This window comes from Physcomitrium patens, chromosome 2, assembly GCF_059467195.1.
Source record: "Physcomitrium patens ecotype Gransden chromosome 2, ASM5946719v1, whole genome shotgun sequence".
Lineage (NCBI taxonomy): Eukaryota > Viridiplantae > Streptophyta > Bryopsida > Funariales > Funariaceae > Physcomitrium > Physcomitrium patens.
Genome location: NC_143411.1, coordinates 11,365,217 through 11,387,726, shown reverse-complemented (window position 1 = coordinate 11,387,726; position 22,510 = coordinate 11,365,217). Strand labels below are relative to the sequence as shown.

Sequence of the window (22,510 nt, the reverse complement as noted above, 5' to 3'; positions counted from 1 at the left end):
GCCACTTTCGCCCCCTCCCCCCCCTGCAAGTAGGCTTATCCCCTTTCACACGGCCATGGGGTCCACCGGCACGGCGGACCAGAATCCTCGTCACACTCAACCCCTCAAATCTGCGACTGAAATCCGCTTGGCATGCTGAGTTGGAAAGGTGTGTCCTAAATCCGTGCGAATCGGATATTTTCTTTTGCTTTTTTTGTTTGCTTTGTGTGCTTGCCAAACATGAACTCTGTAAGCTTCCAACAACAAAAACGTTTTTTTAGGGGAATGTTAAATATACTCAAGTTTTTATTAAATCGACCCAATCATCTTAACCATTATGAAAAAATAAAATGATCTCTAGATTTATTTCCCCACTATTGCATCTACAACCAAAAAAAACCAATCACATTCATCATGATTACCATATTCTTCATTAAGGATGAATTTATTTAATGAAAGCATTTCTATTTAACATTTATTTTATTTTTAATTTATTTTATTATTTTTAAATTTTTAAATCACTCTATGTCAAATATAACATTAACAACTTAAAAAGTACTTAGATTCAATCCTCAATAAATTATTCTTAACTAGTCTCTAGAATCCAATCAATTAAAAAATAGCAATCTTTGAGTAGAACAATTTGGTATTTTTTTATTAGAATTAATGTTATTATTATCATTTATATATATATATATATATATATATATATATAGTTTGATTAAAATCTATGATTCTAATATATCAATTTACATATTTTTTAAATACTTAGGATTTAGATTTTAAGTTAATATATGAATACAAAAAAATATAAAATTAGAAAAAAATCCACTTTATATTAAATTATATGTAAAATAATTATATTTTGATTTTAAAATAATATAAGATATATATTTATTCTTTCATGACTAAAGAAGATATGCTATTAAAGAATAATTATATTTTTATGTATTAACTTCTATTCTTTAATAATTTAGGACATAATACTTTTTGCATTATTGTTAGAGACATAGTCCTTAAACCTTTTAGAGACAAGTTTCTAGAACCTTCTAGAGACAAGCTTCTAGAACCTTCTAGAAGCAAGTCTCTGGAACCTTCTAGAAGCTTCTTAGTTGGTAGAAGATGTTAGGGACATAGTCCTTAGAACCTTCTAGAGATAAGTTTCTAGAACCTTCTAGAAGCAAGCCTCTGGAACCTTCTAGAAGCTTCCTAGTTGGTAGAAGTTGCTTGAGAAGCTTCCTAAATAGGAGTATATATTGGGATCGAGGCTGAAGAGTTCTTCAGTCTCGACAACACATCTCTTGGAGCTCTAGCTCACCTCTCTGGTGTTGTTCTTGTATTCATCTGATTAATCTAGTTCTTGCCAGTTCTTCTTGAACTTCTTGGTAGATATCAAGTCTGTATTCTGTGTCCGTGGCAGTTTGTCAAGACTTCACTCACCTCAGATATCAGAGCTAGTTTCTTCTTTGTTAGAGTGTGGATTACCCCTCTGCTTGGAAGTGTACTAGCACTTTAGAGGTTGCGGATTACCCTCCTCTAAACTGATACTTCTTTTGTTACAATATTGGAGACTTATTCTTCTTGGAGAGAGTGGATTACCTCTTTTCTTGAAGCTCTTAAGGCATTTTAGAGGTTGCGGAGTACCCTCCTTTAAACCAATATTGTCTTCTTGTAGAGTCATTTTTGTCCTTCTCTTAGAATGGTCGGGGGCCAAGACATTAGTATGACGAAAAGTTCAGAGTCTAAGTTAGATGCTATCATGAATGCCCTAGCTACGTTATCGCAAAGAACTGCAGAGATTGAGGGAGTCGTGGCAAGGCTTCATAATGATGGAGCATCTGGGATGGCACAATCTAGGTTGCACCTGCCTCAAACTTCTACACTTGGAGAAGCAACTTTGCCTCATGTTCGACAAGCACCGCTGGTTCTACAACATAAGGAACCCCGAGTTAGCCTTCCGGACAAGTTCGATGGTACACGTTCCAAGTTTCGAGGATTCGTCAACCAAATCACGTTGATAACAGTTTTACAGCCCGAACACTATCCAATGGAGGAGTCACGTGTTGGGCTTGTTGGAACCTTACTTACAGGATAAGCTCTATCATGGTTTGCTCCTTTGTTTGAGAAACGATCGTCCATACTAAACAACTTTGAAACCTTTTTAGAGGCATTTGCGGAAGCATTTGGTGAACACGACAAGGTTCGATGGGCTACAACAAAGATCCGGTCACTACGACAAGGGATACGTTCTACATCAGTCTATGCATCGGACTTCAGGCAATTAGCATGCGACATCAATTGGGACGAAGAAGCGTTGATGAGTCAATTCTATTGGGGTTTAAGGGACGATATGAAGGATTTGCTGTTAACTCTTCCTGATCCGCAAATGCTCAACGAAGCTATTAGCCAAGTTGTGAAGTGCGATAACCGCCTATTTCAACGTAGCCAAGACCAACGTTCAAGACAACATACGGTTTGCCACACCCCAACTATATTGGCAAGCAGCGTGAATTCACATTCAGAGGTAGAAGACATGCAAATTGATGCGGTACGTGTCAAATCTCTTACTCTAGAAGAAAAAAAGCAGCGTATGGAGGAAGGTCTATGCTTGTATTGCAGTGAAGAAGGCCACAAAGTTGGAAACTACCTCAAAAAGCAAAATTGACGTATTATCAAGACTAGGGGCACGTTTATTCAGGAAAACGAGGATGCCCAGCCACAATAGGAACCGTGCGGCTGGACAGTGAAATATCGCATTAACAACCAAGTTCCTGTCTTTCCGCTCAACCTGCCCTTTGTTTTATAATCCCTTTGCTTATTGGCCCTCAGAAACTGAGAACCTTAGCATTATTAGATTCAGGAGCATCTGCTTGTTTTTTAGATGAAGAATTTGAAAAGCGTCATAAGATCTCTTTAGTACAAAAATCCAAACCTGTTTACGTTGAGGTCATAGATGGACGACCTTTATTGTCTGGTAGTATCATCCATGAATCAGAACCTATAGAAGTGATGTTTAAGGACCATAGTAGTCATATTATTTTCAATATTATTAGAACCCCATCAAATCCTGTTATTCTTGGTCTTTCCTGGTTGGAAAAGCATAACCCATCCATAGATTGGAAGTTGCGGAAGATGACCTTTCCCACAAAACCACCCAAGAGCAAGTCAAGTAGAAAACCCCGAATAGAGAAATCCTTATTTATTGGAGCAAGAGCATTTATAAGATTGTCCAAGGGAGGCACACCGTTTGTCATTTATGCGGCTCCAACTACCGGGGAGAAGATCTCGACAGCAAGTATATCAGAGCAATATAAGGATTTTAAAGACGTGTTTCAAAAGAAAAATGCCAACATGCTACCGGAACACAGACCATAAGATTGTGCCATAGACTTACAGGAAGGAGCACAAGCGCCTTTTGCCCAATCTACAATCTATTGCAGATGGAGTTGGCGGAGTTACGGAAGTACATCGACGAGAATCTAGCCAAGAACTTCATCCGCCATTCAAAATCGTCAGCTGGAGCACCCATCTTATTTGTGAAGAAGAAAGATGGCTCGTTGCGGATGTGCGTGGACTATCGAGGCCTCAACAAGGTAACAAAGAAGAATCGTTACCCGTTACCCTTGATTTCTGGTCTCTTAGAACAACTTGGACGTGCAAGGATCTTTACAAAAATTGATCTAAGGGGAGCTTACAACCTCGTACGAATCAAGGAAGGAGATGAGTGGAAGACAGCGTTCCGTACAAGGTATGGCCATTTTGAATATAATGTTATGCCCTTTGGTCTTACCAATGCTCCAGCGGTCTTTCAACATATGATGAATGACATTTTCCGAGAGTACCTTGACGATTTTGTTGTCATCTATTTGGATGATATTTTGATATTCTCCAGAAATGAGGAAGTGTATGAAAAACACGTTCGTTTGGTATTGGAGAAACTACGCGAGCGAGGACTATATGCCAAGTTGGAGAAGTGTTTATTTCACCAAATAAAGATGGAGTTTCTGGGGTTCGTTGCGACTACGGAAGGCTTGAAGATGGACCCCAAGAAGGTGGAAGCAATCGTGTCCTCAGAGGTTCCGAAGACGGTTAGAGATGTACAATGCTTTCTTGGTTTTGCCAACTTCTATCGGATCTTTATCAAGAATTACTCTCAAGTTGCTGCTCCTCTCACTCGGTTGACATGCAAGGATAAGCTTGAATGGGGACCTCTAGCAGAGAAGGCGTTTCAAAACCTGAAGACCGCATTTACTACGGCTCCAATCTTGATACATCCAGACTTTACAAAGGCCTTCTATTTAGTAACTGATGCTTCGGATTTTGCTTTGGGAGCTGTACTTTCACAAATGGGAGAAGATAAGAAGCTCCATCCGATTGAATTCTATTCTCGAAAGTTCTTTGCTGTTGAAATCAATTATGAGATCCACGATAAGGAACTTCTTGCTATAGTGGATTCTTTCCAAGAGTGGCGTCACTTTCTTGAAGGACCTGCACATCCAGTGACCGTATACACAGATCACAAGAATTTGGAGTATTTCATGTCGGCTCGAGTTCTAAATCAACGTCAAGCTCGATGGAGTATGTTGCTATCTAGGTTCAATTTTATTATCACTTATCGACCTGGAAAGTAGCAAGGACTATTTGATGCCTTATCGAGGAGATCGTATCTTGTACCAAAGGCTGGAGAAGGAGCGTTTGATCAACAATGTATGACATTGTTGAAGCCAGAGCAATTTCAGCTTTGCGCTACTATTATGCCAATTGATGCTGACTTCCTGAATTAAGTATGTGTCGTAACCATTGAAGATTCAGTAGCCATTGATATTAAGCAGCATGCCAATGACGACAAGTTCAAGGTGGAGGGAGATCTTTTATACTTTGAAGAGCGGTTATATATCCCAAAAGGACCAGCACGACTCCGAGTCCTTCAATCTCGCCATGATTTTCCAGCTGCGGGACATTTTGGATTCAACAAGACCTTGGAGCTTATTTCTCGAGATTTTTGGTGGCCCCAAATGTGGAAGGATGTGAAAGATTTTGTCGTCTCCTGCGACATCTGTTCAAGATCCAAGAATCCTTGGCATCGCCCTTATGGACTCCTACAGCCATTGCCGATTCCACGTCGACCATGGTCTTCAATTTCCATGGACTTCATCACGGACCTGCCATCATCGAACTCATTTGACAGCATCTTGGTCGTGGTAGATCGGCTTACAAAAATGGCACACTTTGTCTCTTGCAAGAAGATATCATCCAGTGAAGTTACAGCAAGGCTCTTTCTCGATAATGTGTATCGATATCATGGACTACCAGATGATATCGTATCAGATCGAGGAACCCAGTTCGTATTAAAGTTTTGGAGATCTCTCTTTGAAATACTGAAGGTGGATATCAAGCTTTCTTCGGCTTTTCATCCTCAAACTGACGGTCAAACGGAACGGGTGAACCAAGTCTTGGAACAATACTTATGATGCAGCATCAACTATTAGCAAGACGATTGGACCACATATTTGCCGCTAGCCGAGTTTGCATATAACAACACCCTCCATGCGTCGACTCAATACACACCATTCTTTTCCAACTATGGGTATCATCCAAAGCTTGATTTATTGAGTCCATCAACAAATAACAATCCAGCAGTTGAAGGATTTGCGAAACAACTATCACAGCTTCAAAATACGTTGAAGCTTCAATTACAATCCACTCAAGAATCCTACAAGGCGTCTGCAGATAGATTTCGGAATCAAGCACTTACTTTCAAAATTGGAGATAAAGCATGGCTTCTTTGACAAAATATCAAGACCAAGCAACCATGTGATAAGTTGGACTATCAAAGATTGGGACCATTTATCATCCAAAAGCAAATCAATCGAGTGGCGTACCGTCTGGAATTACCGGCTTCTATGAAGGTACATCCAGTCTTTCATGTTTCTTTGTTGGAGCCTTATCGAGAGTCATCTTTTCCTAGAAGAATACAATATCCGCCACCTAGTATTGAGATCGAGAACCACGAGGAATACGAGGTTGAAAAGGTGCTGGATTCTCGGCGAAGGTGGGGCAAGTTGGAGTATCTTGTTCATTGGTGCGGCTACGACATTAATGAGCGAACGTGGGAGCCAGCTGAAAATCTCACCAATGCGCTTTAAAAGGTACAGGAGTTTCATCAACAACATTCTCATAAACCTAAGCCGGTTCGACAATAGCTTCTTTCTGAAGCTTGCTCACCCAAGAATATAAGAAAGGGAGAGAGCACCACCAAAATTCGTAGTTGATGTAGTTATTTTCTCCAAGATAAAATAGAATTTTTTCAGTAGCCATAGTTTGGTCTTCTGATATGGATAGGCAAGAGATAGATACTATGCCAGTCAGATTATCTCAACCAACTAGTTCACGAAGGCGACCCCGAGATGAAAAACCACCTGCATCACGACGACAACGGAGGATACTAAGTAACCGATCACTGGTGATTGTATTTGAGTCCGAGCCTGCTTATAATGGTCAACCAAAAGGCATATTAGCAAGACAATTTCACAATGAAGACACGGAAGTTCATGCTTGGTCAGAAGTTGAAGGAGTGGGCCACTACCGTTGGCTTTATGGGTCGATGAACCACTTACCTCGTGAACAACAGTTGGAGTTCATAGCAGACGTTATGCGACAGATCTTCATTTTCTTGCGTTGGTACTGATTGACAACAACATTGCTTCTCAGAGACCTCGAAGCTAAAGGAGGGAGTGATGTTAGGGACATAGTCCTTAGAACCTTCTAGAAGCAAGTCTCTAGAACCTTCTAGAAGCTTCTTTGTTGATAGAAGATGTTAGGGACATAGTCCTTAGAACCTTCTAGAAGCAAGCCTCTGGAACCTTCTAGAAGCTTCCTAGTTGGTAGAAGTTGCTTGAGAAGCTTTTTAAATAGGAGTATATATTGGGATCGAGGCTGAAGAGTTCTTCAGTCTCGACAACACATCTCTTGAAGCTCTAGCTCACCTCTCTGGTGTTGTTCTTGTATTCATTTGATTAATCTAGTTCTTGCCAGTTCTTCTTGAACTTCTTAGTAGATATCAAGTCTGTATTCTGTGTCCGTGACAATTATAGATATTGAAGCTGATTAATATATAAATGGCCATTGGACCAATTAAATTTATTTAAGCAACCTCTAGATCTATAAACCTAGTCTAAATGGTCATATTTTATAAACTTATAAAGGTCTTTTGGTTGATAATAATAAAATATAAATAAATGTAAAAAACTCTTTTGGAAGCATTGACTTTTTTAGTATTAAAAAAAAAAAAAAAAAAAAAAACCATGGCATTGATCAAATTAATTTTTATTATAATATTAAATTTTACATCTAAAATCTTAATTTTAATAATAATAAAAATATAAAAGAATTTATTTATATAAAAATATATATTCTTTTATTAAAATAAATATAGTTTTTAAATAATTGTAAAAACTACTTATTAAAAGAAATATTATTATTCATGCTATGTAGAAAGCATATACATTTTATTTTTTTATTAGTCTCTTGGCTAATTTTCCTAAGTACAAAACCATCTAAGAGAGTTTTTAAAATTTGAACCAATAACAACTTTAGAAAGTTATAATCACTTGTATTATTATAAGTTCTCTAGTCCAAATTCTTTTGTCTAACTATTATTATAACATCAATTGATATTGTTTTGTAAAAACCAAAAGACTAATTAAAATCTTCTATTAACAATAGTGTAGATAATGGTGGTAATTTACAACTTAAGATTTGAATGTCATTAAAGTTCAAATTTCATTATTGTATCATTAGCACTCTCAATGTTATCATGACCACAACAAATTTGATATTTAATTAGTTTTTAGATATTGCAATCAATATAAAAAATACAAAAAATTATTTATAATCCATGGTCTATTTAAACCAACTATGCATACTACATATTTTACACTAATCTCAAAATCAAGTAAAAAAATGATTACTTTAATGATAGTGTCAGTTTAAAAAAAATTCTAATCTACCAAGTATATTTTCCAGAGGAATAGAAGATGTGGTTAGTACTATTTTAGTAAAAAGAAAAATTACATAAATAAGAGTACAACAGAAAACAAATGCAAATTGATGAACTTCTAAATACTTATAAGTTAATTAGTTTGTTGAAAGCTTAATATTGGCCAGACACCTATAAAAGTGGTCAATACATAAACTCCTAGAAACTATAAGCATACCAAGTTTGTACAGATCTACTTCATCACCTAATGGTTATTTTCTTTCAACTTGTGCAAGAGATTTCTCAAAATCAGAAAGCAAGCTTTCTCGTCTACCAACCCAGTTGTGGACAGAACCTCCATATGATGTCACCTTAAATGAGGAAGATTAGACTAGCTACTCAATCAGCAACAAATAATGAAGAGTTGTTTGTATTCTTCAATCTATCACATACTTGCATGCAAAAATCCATGCTTAAAATCGGACTAGAGATACACACAATATCTCATGAATTTGTGCAAAGCAGTTTAACCGAGAACTATTGTGGTTCTAGCTTTAGCACCATTTTTCCTCGTATATCTTTCTCGGGTGCCACCTTCGGCTCCTACTCTAGTGGCAACCAGGTATAAATTACAATTTTGGCTAGCAATGTATAACCGTTATAACCAATTGCAGCAGCGGTGTGGAAGGAGGTCAAAAATTGCCCAAATTTTATCGAGCTTACTTAGAATAATTGGCAAGGTTTCAGCAAACATACATTCTTTGTTATACATCCATTCACTTCTTCTCCTTAATTTTCATTAATACCTGTCTTATTCCAATATTTTTACTTTGTAAATTTTTATTTTTATCATAAAAAATTTATTTTATTAGTGTTGATGACTTCACATGAATTTGTTGTTACAATTGATTGACTTTTTATTGTTGCCTTGATGATTTTTAAAGATTTTAATTTTTATATTTTTATTTGTGTAGATTCTACTTTCAATTACTTCTTTTTTTAATAGCAAATGTAAATGTCTTAAGTTAAAGTCTTAAATTTCAACTTATTTTTTTGATTAAATTAAGATACATTGAATTTATAGTACAATATAGTATTAATAGTTAATAGTTAGAAGGTTGATAAGGATATTGGCCTAATGTAAAGAATAATTGGCTAAAAAAACTACAAATTAGTGAAAAATAGATTACTTAAAGTATAAAATTTAAATTATATTAAGTACAAAGAAATTGTAATAAGTATAGATATTGCTTTTCATAATTTCAAATCAAAATTAAAAAAGAAAGTTGTATCATATTTAAGCTATTTCTTTCAATTTATAATTTAGATCTTTTTGAAATTTTATAAGCTTATTCAAATCTAATATATTTAGTAATATAAAAAAATATTTTATTTTATTATTAAATAAAAAATCATAGCTTGTTAAAGTTGGTATTTAATATTTAGGTTATTTCAAGGATTTGTTAAGAAAATAATGTATTTTTTAGGATTTTTTAGGATTTATATTTAATTTTTAAAGATTTTATAGGATTAATTTGAATTTTATTTATAATTTAGTATTATACTTTTAGAAATTCTTTAATATTTTATTATATTTTTTAAGAATTTGAAAGAATTTTTTTAAAGATTCATAAGTATTTTTTGTATGATTTTATAAGATAATTTTAAAGATATTTTTAGATTTGTTTTAAAATTTTCTTAATTTTTTTTAAAGATTATTTACAATTAGTAGGAGTTGAGATTTGGAATTCTTAATTTTTTAAATTTATTAGATTTATGATTTATAAACAATTAATATTCTCAAGATAGATATTTTTAAATACCGCATTTATATTTTGAATTTTAAAAAGAAGATTTTGGCTTCAAATAAATTTCTTTCACAACCAAATGTCTATTACATTTATAATCTATGGTTCATATTATAAAATAAAAAGTTTGATAAATTAAGTATTGAAAAATTAATTGGTATCCTTGTAAATACATTTATATAGAAGATCAAAGATATGAATCTCAATGCAACTAAAGAATCAATATATTCTTGTATGACTAATAAAGAGAGAATATCCACTCAAATATAATTATAATATTAAAAATAGAATGGCTAATTTTAATGACAAGAAAATTAAAGATCCTTGAAACAAAGCTAAGAACAAAAAAGACATTTACAAGAGTGAGGAAGTTCTCATTTGCTTCAATATAAACTATCAAACTAAGGAACTACTTAGCTATGTTGTCATGTTGTAACAAAACTATACAAATAATAATAAATTATAATGACGTAAATATAATATTAAAATATAGTAGAAATTACTTTTAAAACTTTTTAAAAAGTTAACAAGATAATAAAATAATTTAGTATCAATTTTTCTTTTTAATAAAAAAATACTTCTATTTATTTTGTAGGGCTATAAATAAGACAAAACAAAGTAGATCAAAAAAATTAACAACATAGGTATCTTTAAAAATAAATAAAGAATAGTATTTAATAAAAATTATCTAAAAAAACTTAAGATTAATAATCAAAGAAGGCCAATTATGAAATAAGGCCAAAACTAAATGTTGAAGTAGAAACCATGTACCTACAACAAATGTAAGATTTTCTTATCAATTAAAGAATAAGGCTTAAAGATAGACTTGATATAATTTTAATGAGCTTTGGTTTTAAGGAATTTAAATATATGTTGATTTTGTGAAAGCTATATAAAGTTAAGATGGTTCTAGATAAATTGTTTCATATTAAATTTAAAAAATTATATTTTAGAGAATTTGGTGATTATTTTAGCAAATATATAGATAGAATTTGGTAGGTTGAAAATAATATTTTAGTGATATATCTTATGAAGTTGAACTTATTTAGATAGATAGATCAAAAATAATTGAGATTTAAGTGAGATCAGATCTTACAAATTGAATTTTGAAGGTTAGTAAGGATTTTTGTGATTTAAAAAAATCAACCAATTGTAATAGAATAATGGTTTTGTATGCTAAAAGTATATTTAAATTTTATTATTTATGAAAATTTTGAAAATAAGTTAAAAATTCAAGTATGACATATTAATGTTGAAAGGTTTATATTGAGGTTGGAGATAGAAGGCATCCAACACTTAAGCAGATTAGGAGCATTTTCTTCCAATTTATATATTTTAGTCTTATTAAATTTTATATGCCTATTTTCAATAAGAAAATTGAGAAGTGTAAAAGCTTTGAATCAAAATAAATAATTAAAATAATAATTATTGAGATTTAAAATTTAATATAAAGTTTATTTAATATTTAATTAAGTTTTCTTATGATTTTTTTTTTAAATTCTTTTGAATTCTTTTTTACCTTTTTAGGATATTTTATGATTTATTTTTTATTTCTTAAAGATATTATTATTATTATTATTATTATTATTATTATTTCTTTAAGATTTATTATGATTTTATTATAATTTTTTTACAACTCTTTATAAATGTTTTAGAATTTCTTCTCATTTTCTATAGGATTAGTTGGGATTTTTTCATAGAATTGTATAAGGTTTATTTGAGTTAAAGAGAATATATTAAATTTTTTTCAAGTTATTTAAGATTGCTAAGAAGATATTTTGATACACCATATGCATTACTATTTTAGATTATAAATTCAACTTTAAAATAAGATTAAACTCTTTTATAGTCACATGGATAATGCATTCGTAGGATGACTTTGACATAATACAAAAATCTTGTATAAGTTATTTGACATATGCCCAATTTATAGGACATTTATTTAACTTGCAAAATAAGTTGCTAATATGTGCATTATATAGGAATTTTCTAAAACAAGTAATCAACATGTGTCGCACATTGCCAACTTGTTGACTAAGTTTTCAACCTACTGAGGAGCCAAACTATAATTCATTCACATGTTGACACTGTTAGTTGGATCTAGAGAAAGTAACACATCTATCAAAGGAAACCTTTGATATAAAACGACTTTGTCAATTTGACATGGTAAAAATGCTAAACATCTTAAGAATTTAATGATATTAGACATCAATTGTATTGTATTCAATAAAGCAATATCCATATTGATTGATTTCAAATTCTTTTATTACTACTTCTAGCATTGTTTAAACTATAGTAAGGTTCAATGACATGTTTAGCATATCTTCTTACTTCAATACACGTATTATAGAAGAAGAAGAAGAAAAAAAATAAAAATAAAAAACAACAACAACAACAATGATAATATGATAAGAATAAAATCATCAAGAAAAAATTGAGAAAAGAATAAGAATTAAAGATTGCATGTGAAACTTTAAGATGTGCCAATATTACTTGCGCAGAAATCCATTTGCTATGGTCTTGCTTAAAATACAAGCCAAATTTGACATAAGAATACGTCAAGCCATGATAATACTCTACTTCAAGAAAAAAACTTCAACTCCGAAGTTGTCATGAATCTGATTGTTTTTGTTGTGATAGAAATTTTTACCATGAAGATTCAAATACACATTCTCTTATGCCATTGCTACAATTATACTAGCAGTATATAATGTTATTTTTGATGATGAACTAGTCTTGACTAAAAAAAAAAGAAAAGTAAAGGAAAGGCTCTAGTAGCAAGTTCTTTATAGAAATAACTTCAATCTGTTTGTGTCAATAAGAATAATCTTAAAGGCATAGTCAAGGTGCTAGTGTATTATTTGACATAGCTAGAAGCATACTTAAGAGTGTTTTGAAAACGTTGGAGCTTTACAACACAAAAATTTTGATTTGGATGCTAAATTGAATGCATTTCTATTGAATTCTTATTCTGTAGTTGCATTGACTGACATTTTGGAATTATCTTTAATTTTGTTCTATGCTACACATTTTATTTCTACTCAATGACATGCTCTTTTTATCAACATTTAAAACCTTACTATGTTAAATTCTTAGTAGCTTGTAGTGAGTCTATTTTTTTTTTAAAATCTAATTAAGTATGATTTTGTATTTATAAATTATTTTTTAATGTTGTTGTATCATAGCTTATCAGCATTGATCCATGTTCACTTCATCTATTATCACTAATAAAGTCACACTCAAGTTTTTTGCTTAATTTCTTCTATTTATATTTATTGATAAGATTTTTGTTATTGCCACTTTATTCTAATGGTATTTCTAAGACTTTATTAGTAGAAGAAAAATCTTGAATGTATATTTTCCTAAAAGCTACTGCTTATTACTCTTCAACTTTAACTTCTTGTGATATAAAATGGATACAAACAATATTTGAACCACAATTAGAAAGAACTATTGCAATCAAAAAATAAATTTTGTCACTCCTTATCAATATTAATTTTGATACTTACATATGAAGCATGTTTGGTGTTCTAAACTTTTGTGGTCTAAGGTGGTTTCTTGACATAAGCAATTAGTTAGTTGAATACAATTACCTTCTAATTTCTCAATTCTAAGATGTTAATACAAAATTGCAATATGTTTCAATTTCCAAACTTACAAAGTAAATTGTGCAATGGTACTGTATAATGTAACTTAACCACACCTAATGACATCATCACCTCTATATTTATTCTTTACTAACACATATAAATTTATTACAATTCATATTATCAAAAGATTATAATAAACTATTGTGAGTTTTTTTGTCCTTTATTAGTTTTTCATAATATTTTAAAATCTTTATATGGTAATACTTGCATTGAAATAATTTTACCAAATAAAACTTATAGAATTTTTTAATTTAAAAACTTACACTACATATTTCTTTATAGATGAAAAATTTATATTCAATATTCTAAACTTGTAAACAAATTTTTATAAACTTTTCTACATTTTTTAACTTGTATTTTCTGCTCTTCAATTGTTTGTTTGTGCACACAATGTTGTATGTCACTGAAGCCATTCCCCTGTGATGGAGTTCAATGAAATGGTTCTAAGCTTATCGTTTTGACTTCGAAGCACGCATGAACTACAATAAGCAATTGCTTTACAAGTTGAACATGACTCAGCCGTATGTTTACAAATTGTACCATTGTTTATATGGAATATGAGATTGCAATATGTCAACATTCAGGACCAGGAAACACCGCAAATATTCACTCTCAAGAATCACACACACACACAATGCACAGATGCAAGGAAAATTCTTTGTCTACCACGAACTGTTCATCCATACAAGAAGATTGCGCATGTAAATATCTTCAAATGTGTTACCTCTGAACATTTACGTACACAACAGTTTATTCTACAATCTCGCAAAGCTGATTCTGTTTCACTCTTAAAGTCTTAGCATAAATACACATACTTCGGTGGTTTGTTACAATGGTGTTTTATGTGTCCAGGAGTCTAGAGTCCTGCACTATTATCCAAGTTATAGACATATCAAGTGCAGTTTCACCCAACAGTAATTGGAGGACAAATGCCTCATCTTTCCTGCTTAAAAGTGGCCCTTGACAGCTCCGTTCACGTTAACATTAATGGTGCCGCCTCCGAGGAAGTCAGGGATGATGACAATAGTGTCCCCGTCCTTGACATCGACGAAGATGGGCTTCTTATCTTTGCCCATGGAGACCTGCACTCTCTGCTCCTTGGCGCCATTCACATCAACATGCACGGGAGACGCTCCTGTGTTCACAGTCACATGGTTGCCGTTGGTTTCGACGTCGACTGGGATCAGTGCACTGTTGATGACCGTCACGGCTGCTTCAGAGCTACTGTACAAAGCCACCACGAGGAGGCCCAGAAGGATAACGCCGGTTGCCGCTCTGGCCATCTTGGAGGTGAACCCAACTGCAGTCGAATCAATGTGTGCGGCAGTCAGCATAATGTAACCAACTCCATCAACAACTCATAAATTAGATGTTGCTGGCCTCTCATTCTAGAGTACCGGATGGTTGCAACCTCATACCAATCAAGTCTACATGTCTAGCTCAGGATTCGGCGGCCAACGTCTTGCGCTACCGGAATTAGCTTAACCTCCGTTGTAGAGTGAACGGTCAGGCTACTTCAGTTTGAACAGGGCAACTCCAGAGCAAACACTTTCAAGACGTTCATGACAGTCTAACACGGAGTACCGTCAAGTAATTTTGGTGGTTTGGTTTTACAATATGGTGCAGGAACTACTCTTTGCTGAAGGAATGACTCTGTGCTCCAGTCGAAACGGTAACGATGACACTGACAGTATATGCGGGTTTGAGGGCTACACTGTTGTTTAAGAGAGCCAATTCGGTGGGCCTCCTTGGCAGCTAAAACTGGAATGCCGTCAAAACCGTCGAACAATAACAAACAGAAAGAGAAAAAGAACACAATTTGTCACTAATGCAAAGATGCCACTCCTGCCAAGGACAGTTTTAGCAAGAATCCACACCTGCTCTGAAACCAGTGGATGCTGTGTAGGCGCGGTGGTGAAGGAATCTCAAACGCACTAGCAACGCGAAATGTTCAGCTGCATCAGTCTTTCGAGGCCCAAGAGAAGAAGCCGATAGTGGCTGCTGCTGCTGTTACTGCTGAAGCTGTGAGGATAAATATACATATATACAAGTTCGCTCAGTCGATTCCCCCTGTTTAAAACAATAGAAGAAATAAGTTGAGCTTGATAATGAGAGTGGTTGTGCACGGCTTTACCGCTCCAGAGCTCTTTTATTTGTCGAAGGCAATGTCGGACACAAGACGGGACATGGAGCTGACTTCATAAGTGACGAAGATAAGGACGAAAACATCAGCTCTTGCATCATATTCATCACTCGGGTCTTTGGCGAAGGGTAGAGGGGAGGACGCCACATGGGATGGTGCGAGTGGGTCTTGGCCCAACCACCTGCATGATGGCCGCACCGGGGTCACAAATCGATGTGGGCACAAATCGTAGAAAGAATGGAAACCGTGATCATGTGAGCACATAAGTGCACCTGGCCAAGCGTCTGCATTCGGCGATTCTACATAGAATCATTCTGAGGTGGGTTGTGGATACTGAAGACCCATGCATCTATGTAGCAGCCACTGTACCTGTGAAGGTTTTTATGAAGTGATAGATTGGGGCATCAGTTGCAGGTCCGTCGCTGTAGCTTGCAGTATGATTGTTTCCTTCTTGTTGGAGCTCATAAACGTACGAGTTTATTGTTGCACCTAAGCTTTGTACTCCAGATATTTACGCAGAGACGAGTCCATTTAAGTCTGGTGCAGAAACAGAGTGTAATTTTTTATTTTTATTTATTTATTTATTTTTCTGTATAAAGAGAACTGGGCAACAGTGCTTCAGCTGAATTGTTTGAAAGGATTTGTGTTTTAGTGTGTCAGACTCTGGGTTCTGTTGAAAAGCTCTGCTCAACCTGAACGCATGAAGCCTTCAATGCCAACTGCATTTTCAATGCAACCAAACTTTGTCTCTTGCAGCGTTGATTCTGCAAACTTCTATGAACTACTGTTCGATTGTTGTGTTCAAAATCAATAATTTGTAGTTATATTTTTCGATAGATACATACATATATTCACACTAAAAGGCATTTATCTGGCAGAGTTGTAATTAACATTACCTTTTGAAATTCTCAGGAACTGGTAATACCATGGTAAGATTTTATATTCTTTTAAATATACATCATGAAAATTACAAATGTAACCAATTTTAACATCTTTAATAATCCCAATACAAAAAATAAAAATAAAAATAAATGATTGTAATTTAGTATGCTACTTTATTTTATGTTTAGAAACTTTGAAACTGCTTGTGTTAAAAAAACATTTGCAATAAAAACATGTATTTAATCAATACTCATCCTTTAACCTTCCTTCATGATACAGATTTTCAAGCACAATGGTTTAGAGGCCAATTATAAATAATTATATGTTTGTACTATTTGTATAATTATTTTCTTGCTTAGTATTACTATCATGAGAACAAAACCTGACACAAAAATGGTGACATGCCCTTTCTATTGCTCCTAATAACTATCTACTTTAATGACCAATCATTTTTTTTCTATGAGCTTCAAGACATGCAATGAAACCAACTACTCATCCAAACAATTTTCTTTACCAAAATAGCACAGGTTTCAAACAGTGTCCCAATGTCATGTTTCTCTCCTTAGAACTATGGATTTCAAGCCCCGCATCAAAATCATGTATTCTTGAAGTGTAATTGTTTTTTCATCAACAACATGTGATGACAAGGTCTGTAGCAGTCAGAACTTCAGCTGCTCAGTGATATGTCAAATCAGTAATCTGAGACCAGTTCTTTTATAACGAATCTACAGTATGTGAGTTATACAGCATGGCATCACCTGTATTCAGTTTTCGATGACCAAAGCCAGCAGTTGTTGCCCAACTCCCTGAAAGCAGCAAATAAATCAAAGAAAAAAAAAGGACAAAAAGGAAAAGAAGAAAAAAAAAAAAAAAAAAAAAAAAAAAAGGTGTTACTCCATGGACCATATACAAACACATGAAATCACACAACACAAGAAACAAAAATGATTTGAGGAGAATCATTTGATAAATCATTGTAGTACTCCAAACATGAAATGGTAGCCAAGAGACCCACCATCTTACCATGCAATTTTCACGTCTACTTTAAGGTCAACTGCTGCTACCATACATCAAAAAACATCCCCTATTTTTTTATTTTATTTTCATTTTTTTTGGTTTCATTCCATGGAACTCATTTACAAGATCAGACACATGGGCACCCTTTGTATGATCCCTTGAGGCAGATGAGTTGGTGAGGTCAGAGGTGACTCATATGCACAGCTAGTGAACAATCCAGCACTTCAGCACTGATACTTCATATCAACATGAGACATATTCACACTTGTGTGTACAAGTATGTGTAAATAAATATAAAAGCTTGCAATTGATGAATTAAGTATTATTCAATAACTATAAATCATCCAGTGGGAGACTGACCATATCATGTGTATCATGAAGTTCGAGAGTTTTTACATTGAAAGCATTTATCAACATCACCATGGTCAACATTAACATTAAGTGAGGCCATTGTGAGCTTTAATCTTGGCTGTCATGAGACAAGCATTGCATCTGCATCTAAATTGCTTATATTTTTTTGGGGTGAAAACATAATTTCATGTTTATATTTAAAGATGATGAAAATGTCCTGTTTGCAATGATTTTCTTTAAAACTTTATCATGCACTAATTATTTTCATGCATTTAGATAAATTAATAAATAAATAAGTCTGTTTCATTAGTTTCAAGAATATCTCCATATTACTATTATTGTTACATTTTGGGTACTCTTTAGTGCCAAGGATAATCACTTTCTGATGGTCTGATAATTCATGTCTTCCTTGACACTAATCCATTTTTTCATTCATAACATCTTTCATTGCAACTCTTGGAAGATTGTACAAGCCACACTTGACAAAGCATCAAAGAGAATAGAAATGAGAAAATACATGGTAATTAACAAGCAATCAATTCAAACTACTTTTTAGAGTTATATGTATGTATCAATATATATATATATATATATATATATATTTATTCTCCTATCCAAAACTGACCTATCTCCAGTGCTTTCTAGGACTTAGAATGAATCATATTTCAAATATAGAAGTAAACTAAGGTGAACATGGATTAAGTAATCTTTGCCTTTGGTTAAGATTTTTCTTTTATTGTTTTTTAATGTACTTTTTATTCGGATTCATTGTAAAAAGACGATATTTTAAGTACTAACAACAAGACTATTAGAATGATGGCAAATTTTTGGGACCAAAGTTATGAAGGAATTGCACTGTTCTGTGTGTGGTACCATACTCATTTAGAATATTCTTTGTAAACACTAAACCTTGTTTAGCTTTGAAACATACAAAAGCCTTTTCATTTTTATTTTTTTTAAATCTTTTCTAAATATAACAAGATATTTTTGGCACGAAAATCTAAATATGCAAATTTAAAAGTTATGAACAATCAACTCTTACCTTTAGAATCTGCATGTCTCCTATAAAATCCTACTTATAACATAACTATATAAAGTTATAATAATAAAATAATTTTTTAGCAATATTTCAAAGTTAAGATTTAAATAGTATATTAATGAAAAATTAGATAATAATAAGAATGACTTTGGAAAAAACTTAAGAATATATATTTATATATATATATATATATATATATATATACACTCAAAAAAACAACACTATCTTTTCAAAATTGGTAATAAAATATGGTTAATTTATTACAATATTGAGACCTATTAACCTTATAAATAACTGGATTAAGAATATTTAAGTTTTATTATTATTTTAATATATATATTAATCTAATTACATATTGGTTATAATTATTAGAATCAGTAAACATCTATTATGTTTTCAAATACTTTTTATTAAGCCATATAAAATAAGAAATAAGTAAAGAAAAAAACAACTACTACTATTTTTTATTAAACCAAATAAACTCTAGAATTTAAATCAAAGAAGTCGTAGATTTGAAGAAATTCAAAAATAAAGCTAAAATTGAATAAATGAGTATGGTTACAATAGTTATAAATTTATAGAGAAACTATTTAAGAATCTTATAAATACAGGAAAATTACTTCTTATTTGTTATCCAAAATATGAATCTAAATTTAACAACATTCACTAACAAAAATAGAGAGACAATGGAAATGAAAAAAAAACCTATATATGGAGAAACCAATTCTTTAACATATATTTTTAACATCTTTATAGATTTTTCTAAAGAAAAATAGAATAATAATTACTATTATGATATATAGAATATTTTTCTTAAGAAAAATCATTTAACAAATAACATAATAAACTACTTTGGATGTCATATAATTTATGGTATAAAAAACAAGACAAAGATTCTCAAGAAAGATAGATTCATTCTCTAATAGATGGTAAAACAAAATGTGTTTGATACTAGAACCTTAGAAAATAGTATTGGTGTTTAGTTAGAATTTTAGAAACATGAATTATTTCAAATAAGATTTTAAATTTTTTTTGATTAAAATTTATTATAATTTTTTTTTGATGATTATCAAATAATTAGGTTGTTTTTAAACTTAGATACAAGATATTATAAATGGCTTAGAAGACTTATCAACCACAATTGAATAGAGTATAGAAAATAATTAGTGACAAATTTTGTTTAAAAAACATTAAATTCTATCAATGTATGAAGTAATTTGGAATCTACTACTTTTTTATCAAACTATTTTTTAAAAGAAGAGATTATGTCATGAAAATATTTACTACATAATTAAATAGAAGTAAATAGAAGTACATGGTTAAAAGCTTCTTTAGAAGCTTCTACATGTTTTACTTTGATAACTATTGTATGCATAAATGCAAGCCTAAGATTATTATAAATCTTAATAACATATTTTTTATATTATATATTTTAAAAATATTTTTAGAACCTACTAATAATTTTTCTAATATCTATATATATATAAGAAAATAATATAATATTAGTTTTTGTGGTAAATATTTTTAAATGATATAAATTTTAAAACTTAATTACACATTAATGCATAAATGCAATAGAAAATCAAACTTTTTAATGATTATTTTGTAAATTTATTAGAAAATTACTAAAATTATATTAAAATAAATTTATTATTTTATTTAATTACATAAGTGGTGCATATATATACAAATATATATATATATATATATATATTATAATTATTTTTTAAATAGTTAAATTTATAATTTTTTTAGAGCTATTATGTCAATTTTTTAAAACTATCTATGCTTTTGCATGTATTATTATTTTTAAATGAAAATTTTAAATATTATAGAGAAATAACTACCAAAAATTATATCTAAATATATTTAAATTACAATTTCATGTAAAAGTAGCCATGTGATTTTTTTTGATGATTTCTACTTTTTTAACCTAAAATATGTGGTTTATTTTATAATTTTTTTAAAATACTATTTCAAATCTTTAATAATGTAAATTTTTAATATATGTTTATATATATACAATTATTAATTTATTAATTTATTAATTTTTAAGTATAATCTTTAATTTTAGTTACAAACATAAGTTAGAATAAATAATATTAAATACAAAGAAAGTTTGAGAATCTTGGACCAAGATTATAATATAAGAGAAATATTAGCTATACTAAAAATGGATTCATACTTATTTTTTATATTTATTATTTAAAAAGCATATTACAAGGAATTTTTCTAAGAACTATATGACTTATGGACCAAGTTATAAGTTGCTTCAAAAGTGTTTTTTTATTAAAATAAAAATAAAAATAAAAAACTTTTAGAAGTAGGTTATATTATTATATATCATATCCAAAACAATCTGTATATCTAATACTTATCTAATAGTTTTTTTTTTGATAATCCTTATTAAAAATATTATTGATCTAGTAATTTTTTATTAAATTAAATTTCTTAAATAATTTAGGTCTTTATAACATTATCCTTAAATTTAAAAGTAGGTTTTATAAAAATATATATATAAAAAAAAATTAATAAAATCTAAGTTCTATTAGTATTAAGATCATCCATTTATTTTATCATTATTGAGATGTTTATAACTATATTTTTAAATAATAATTTTATATATAATTAAGTATATTTATTACCTCAAATAACACCACTTTAAAATAATTCTTTCTTTTTAAGCTATGGTATCACTCACATTGTATATATATATATATATATATATATATATAATATGACTTATTTTAGGGATTTTGAAATATCTTTATTTATTAAATTTTATGATAATATTATATTCTATATATATCCACACACACACACATATATATATATATATATATAAGGGAATGTTAAATAGTTCCAATTTTTTATTGAATCAATCCACTCATCCTAACCATCATGAAAAAAGAAATGATTTTTGGATTCATTTCTCTATTATTATATTTGCAACCAATGAAAACAAACCACATTCATCACGATTATCATATTCTTTATTAAGAATAGATCTATTTATTAAAAGCATGGGTCTATTTAACATTCCTCAAAATATATAAGATATAAATATATTTTATTTATAAAACTAATGACTCTTTTATTCCTTCAGCAAAATAAACTACAGTTATGTATTGAATTGACAGCGAGGCTTAATGAAACTACTAGCACTCAAAGCTTTATTTCACAAATGGCCAATTAATTGTATGAAGAGAGCCTTGAGGTTCCTCCAATGGCCTTTTATGTGCCTAAAATTTTCCTAAGCACCGCTTAAAATCTTAGTTTTGTTGTAGTGCCACTGCTAATTACCATAATAGCTTTTATTGGCATAATTTTTATAAAATATGCTATTATTTTGTAACTATGCTAACACACAATAACTCCTAATAATGTCATTGGGATATTAGTAATATATATATATATATATATATATATATATTGAAAATTTATAAATCTTTAAGATATTTTTTATTATGCATCAAATTTTTCAAAAATTAATATAAAATACTTTTGAAGTTTATTTATTTATTTAAACAACTATGGTCTTTGGTCTTGACTAACCTTATTGCACACACTTTTTGATCTAAATTTTCACTTTGTAAATATACAACTATGTAAAAATTATGTGATTATATTATATCTTTATGTAAAACTCTCAAAAATAAACAA

The 22,510-nt window shown here is 30.9% G+C and overlaps 1 protein-coding gene across 1 annotated transcript; it reads right to left on the bottom strand.

The window, feature by feature from the left end:
* Window positions 1-14,108: 14,108 nt before the first annotated feature.
* LOC112295868 (uncharacterized) lies at window positions 14,109-15,418 on the bottom strand. Its single transcript, XM_024547891.3, has 2 exons — window positions 15,293-15,418; window positions 14,109-14,715 (listed from the first exon to the last, which is right to left on the bottom strand). The coding sequence occupies exon 2, from the start codon at window positions 14,696-14,698 to the stop codon at window positions 14,363-14,365; it is 336 nt and encodes a 111-aa protein (XP_024403659.1). The 5' UTR covers window positions 14,699-14,715; window positions 15,293-15,418; the 3' UTR covers window positions 14,109-14,362.
* Between the last annotated feature and the right edge of the window lie 7,092 nt (window positions 15,419-22,510).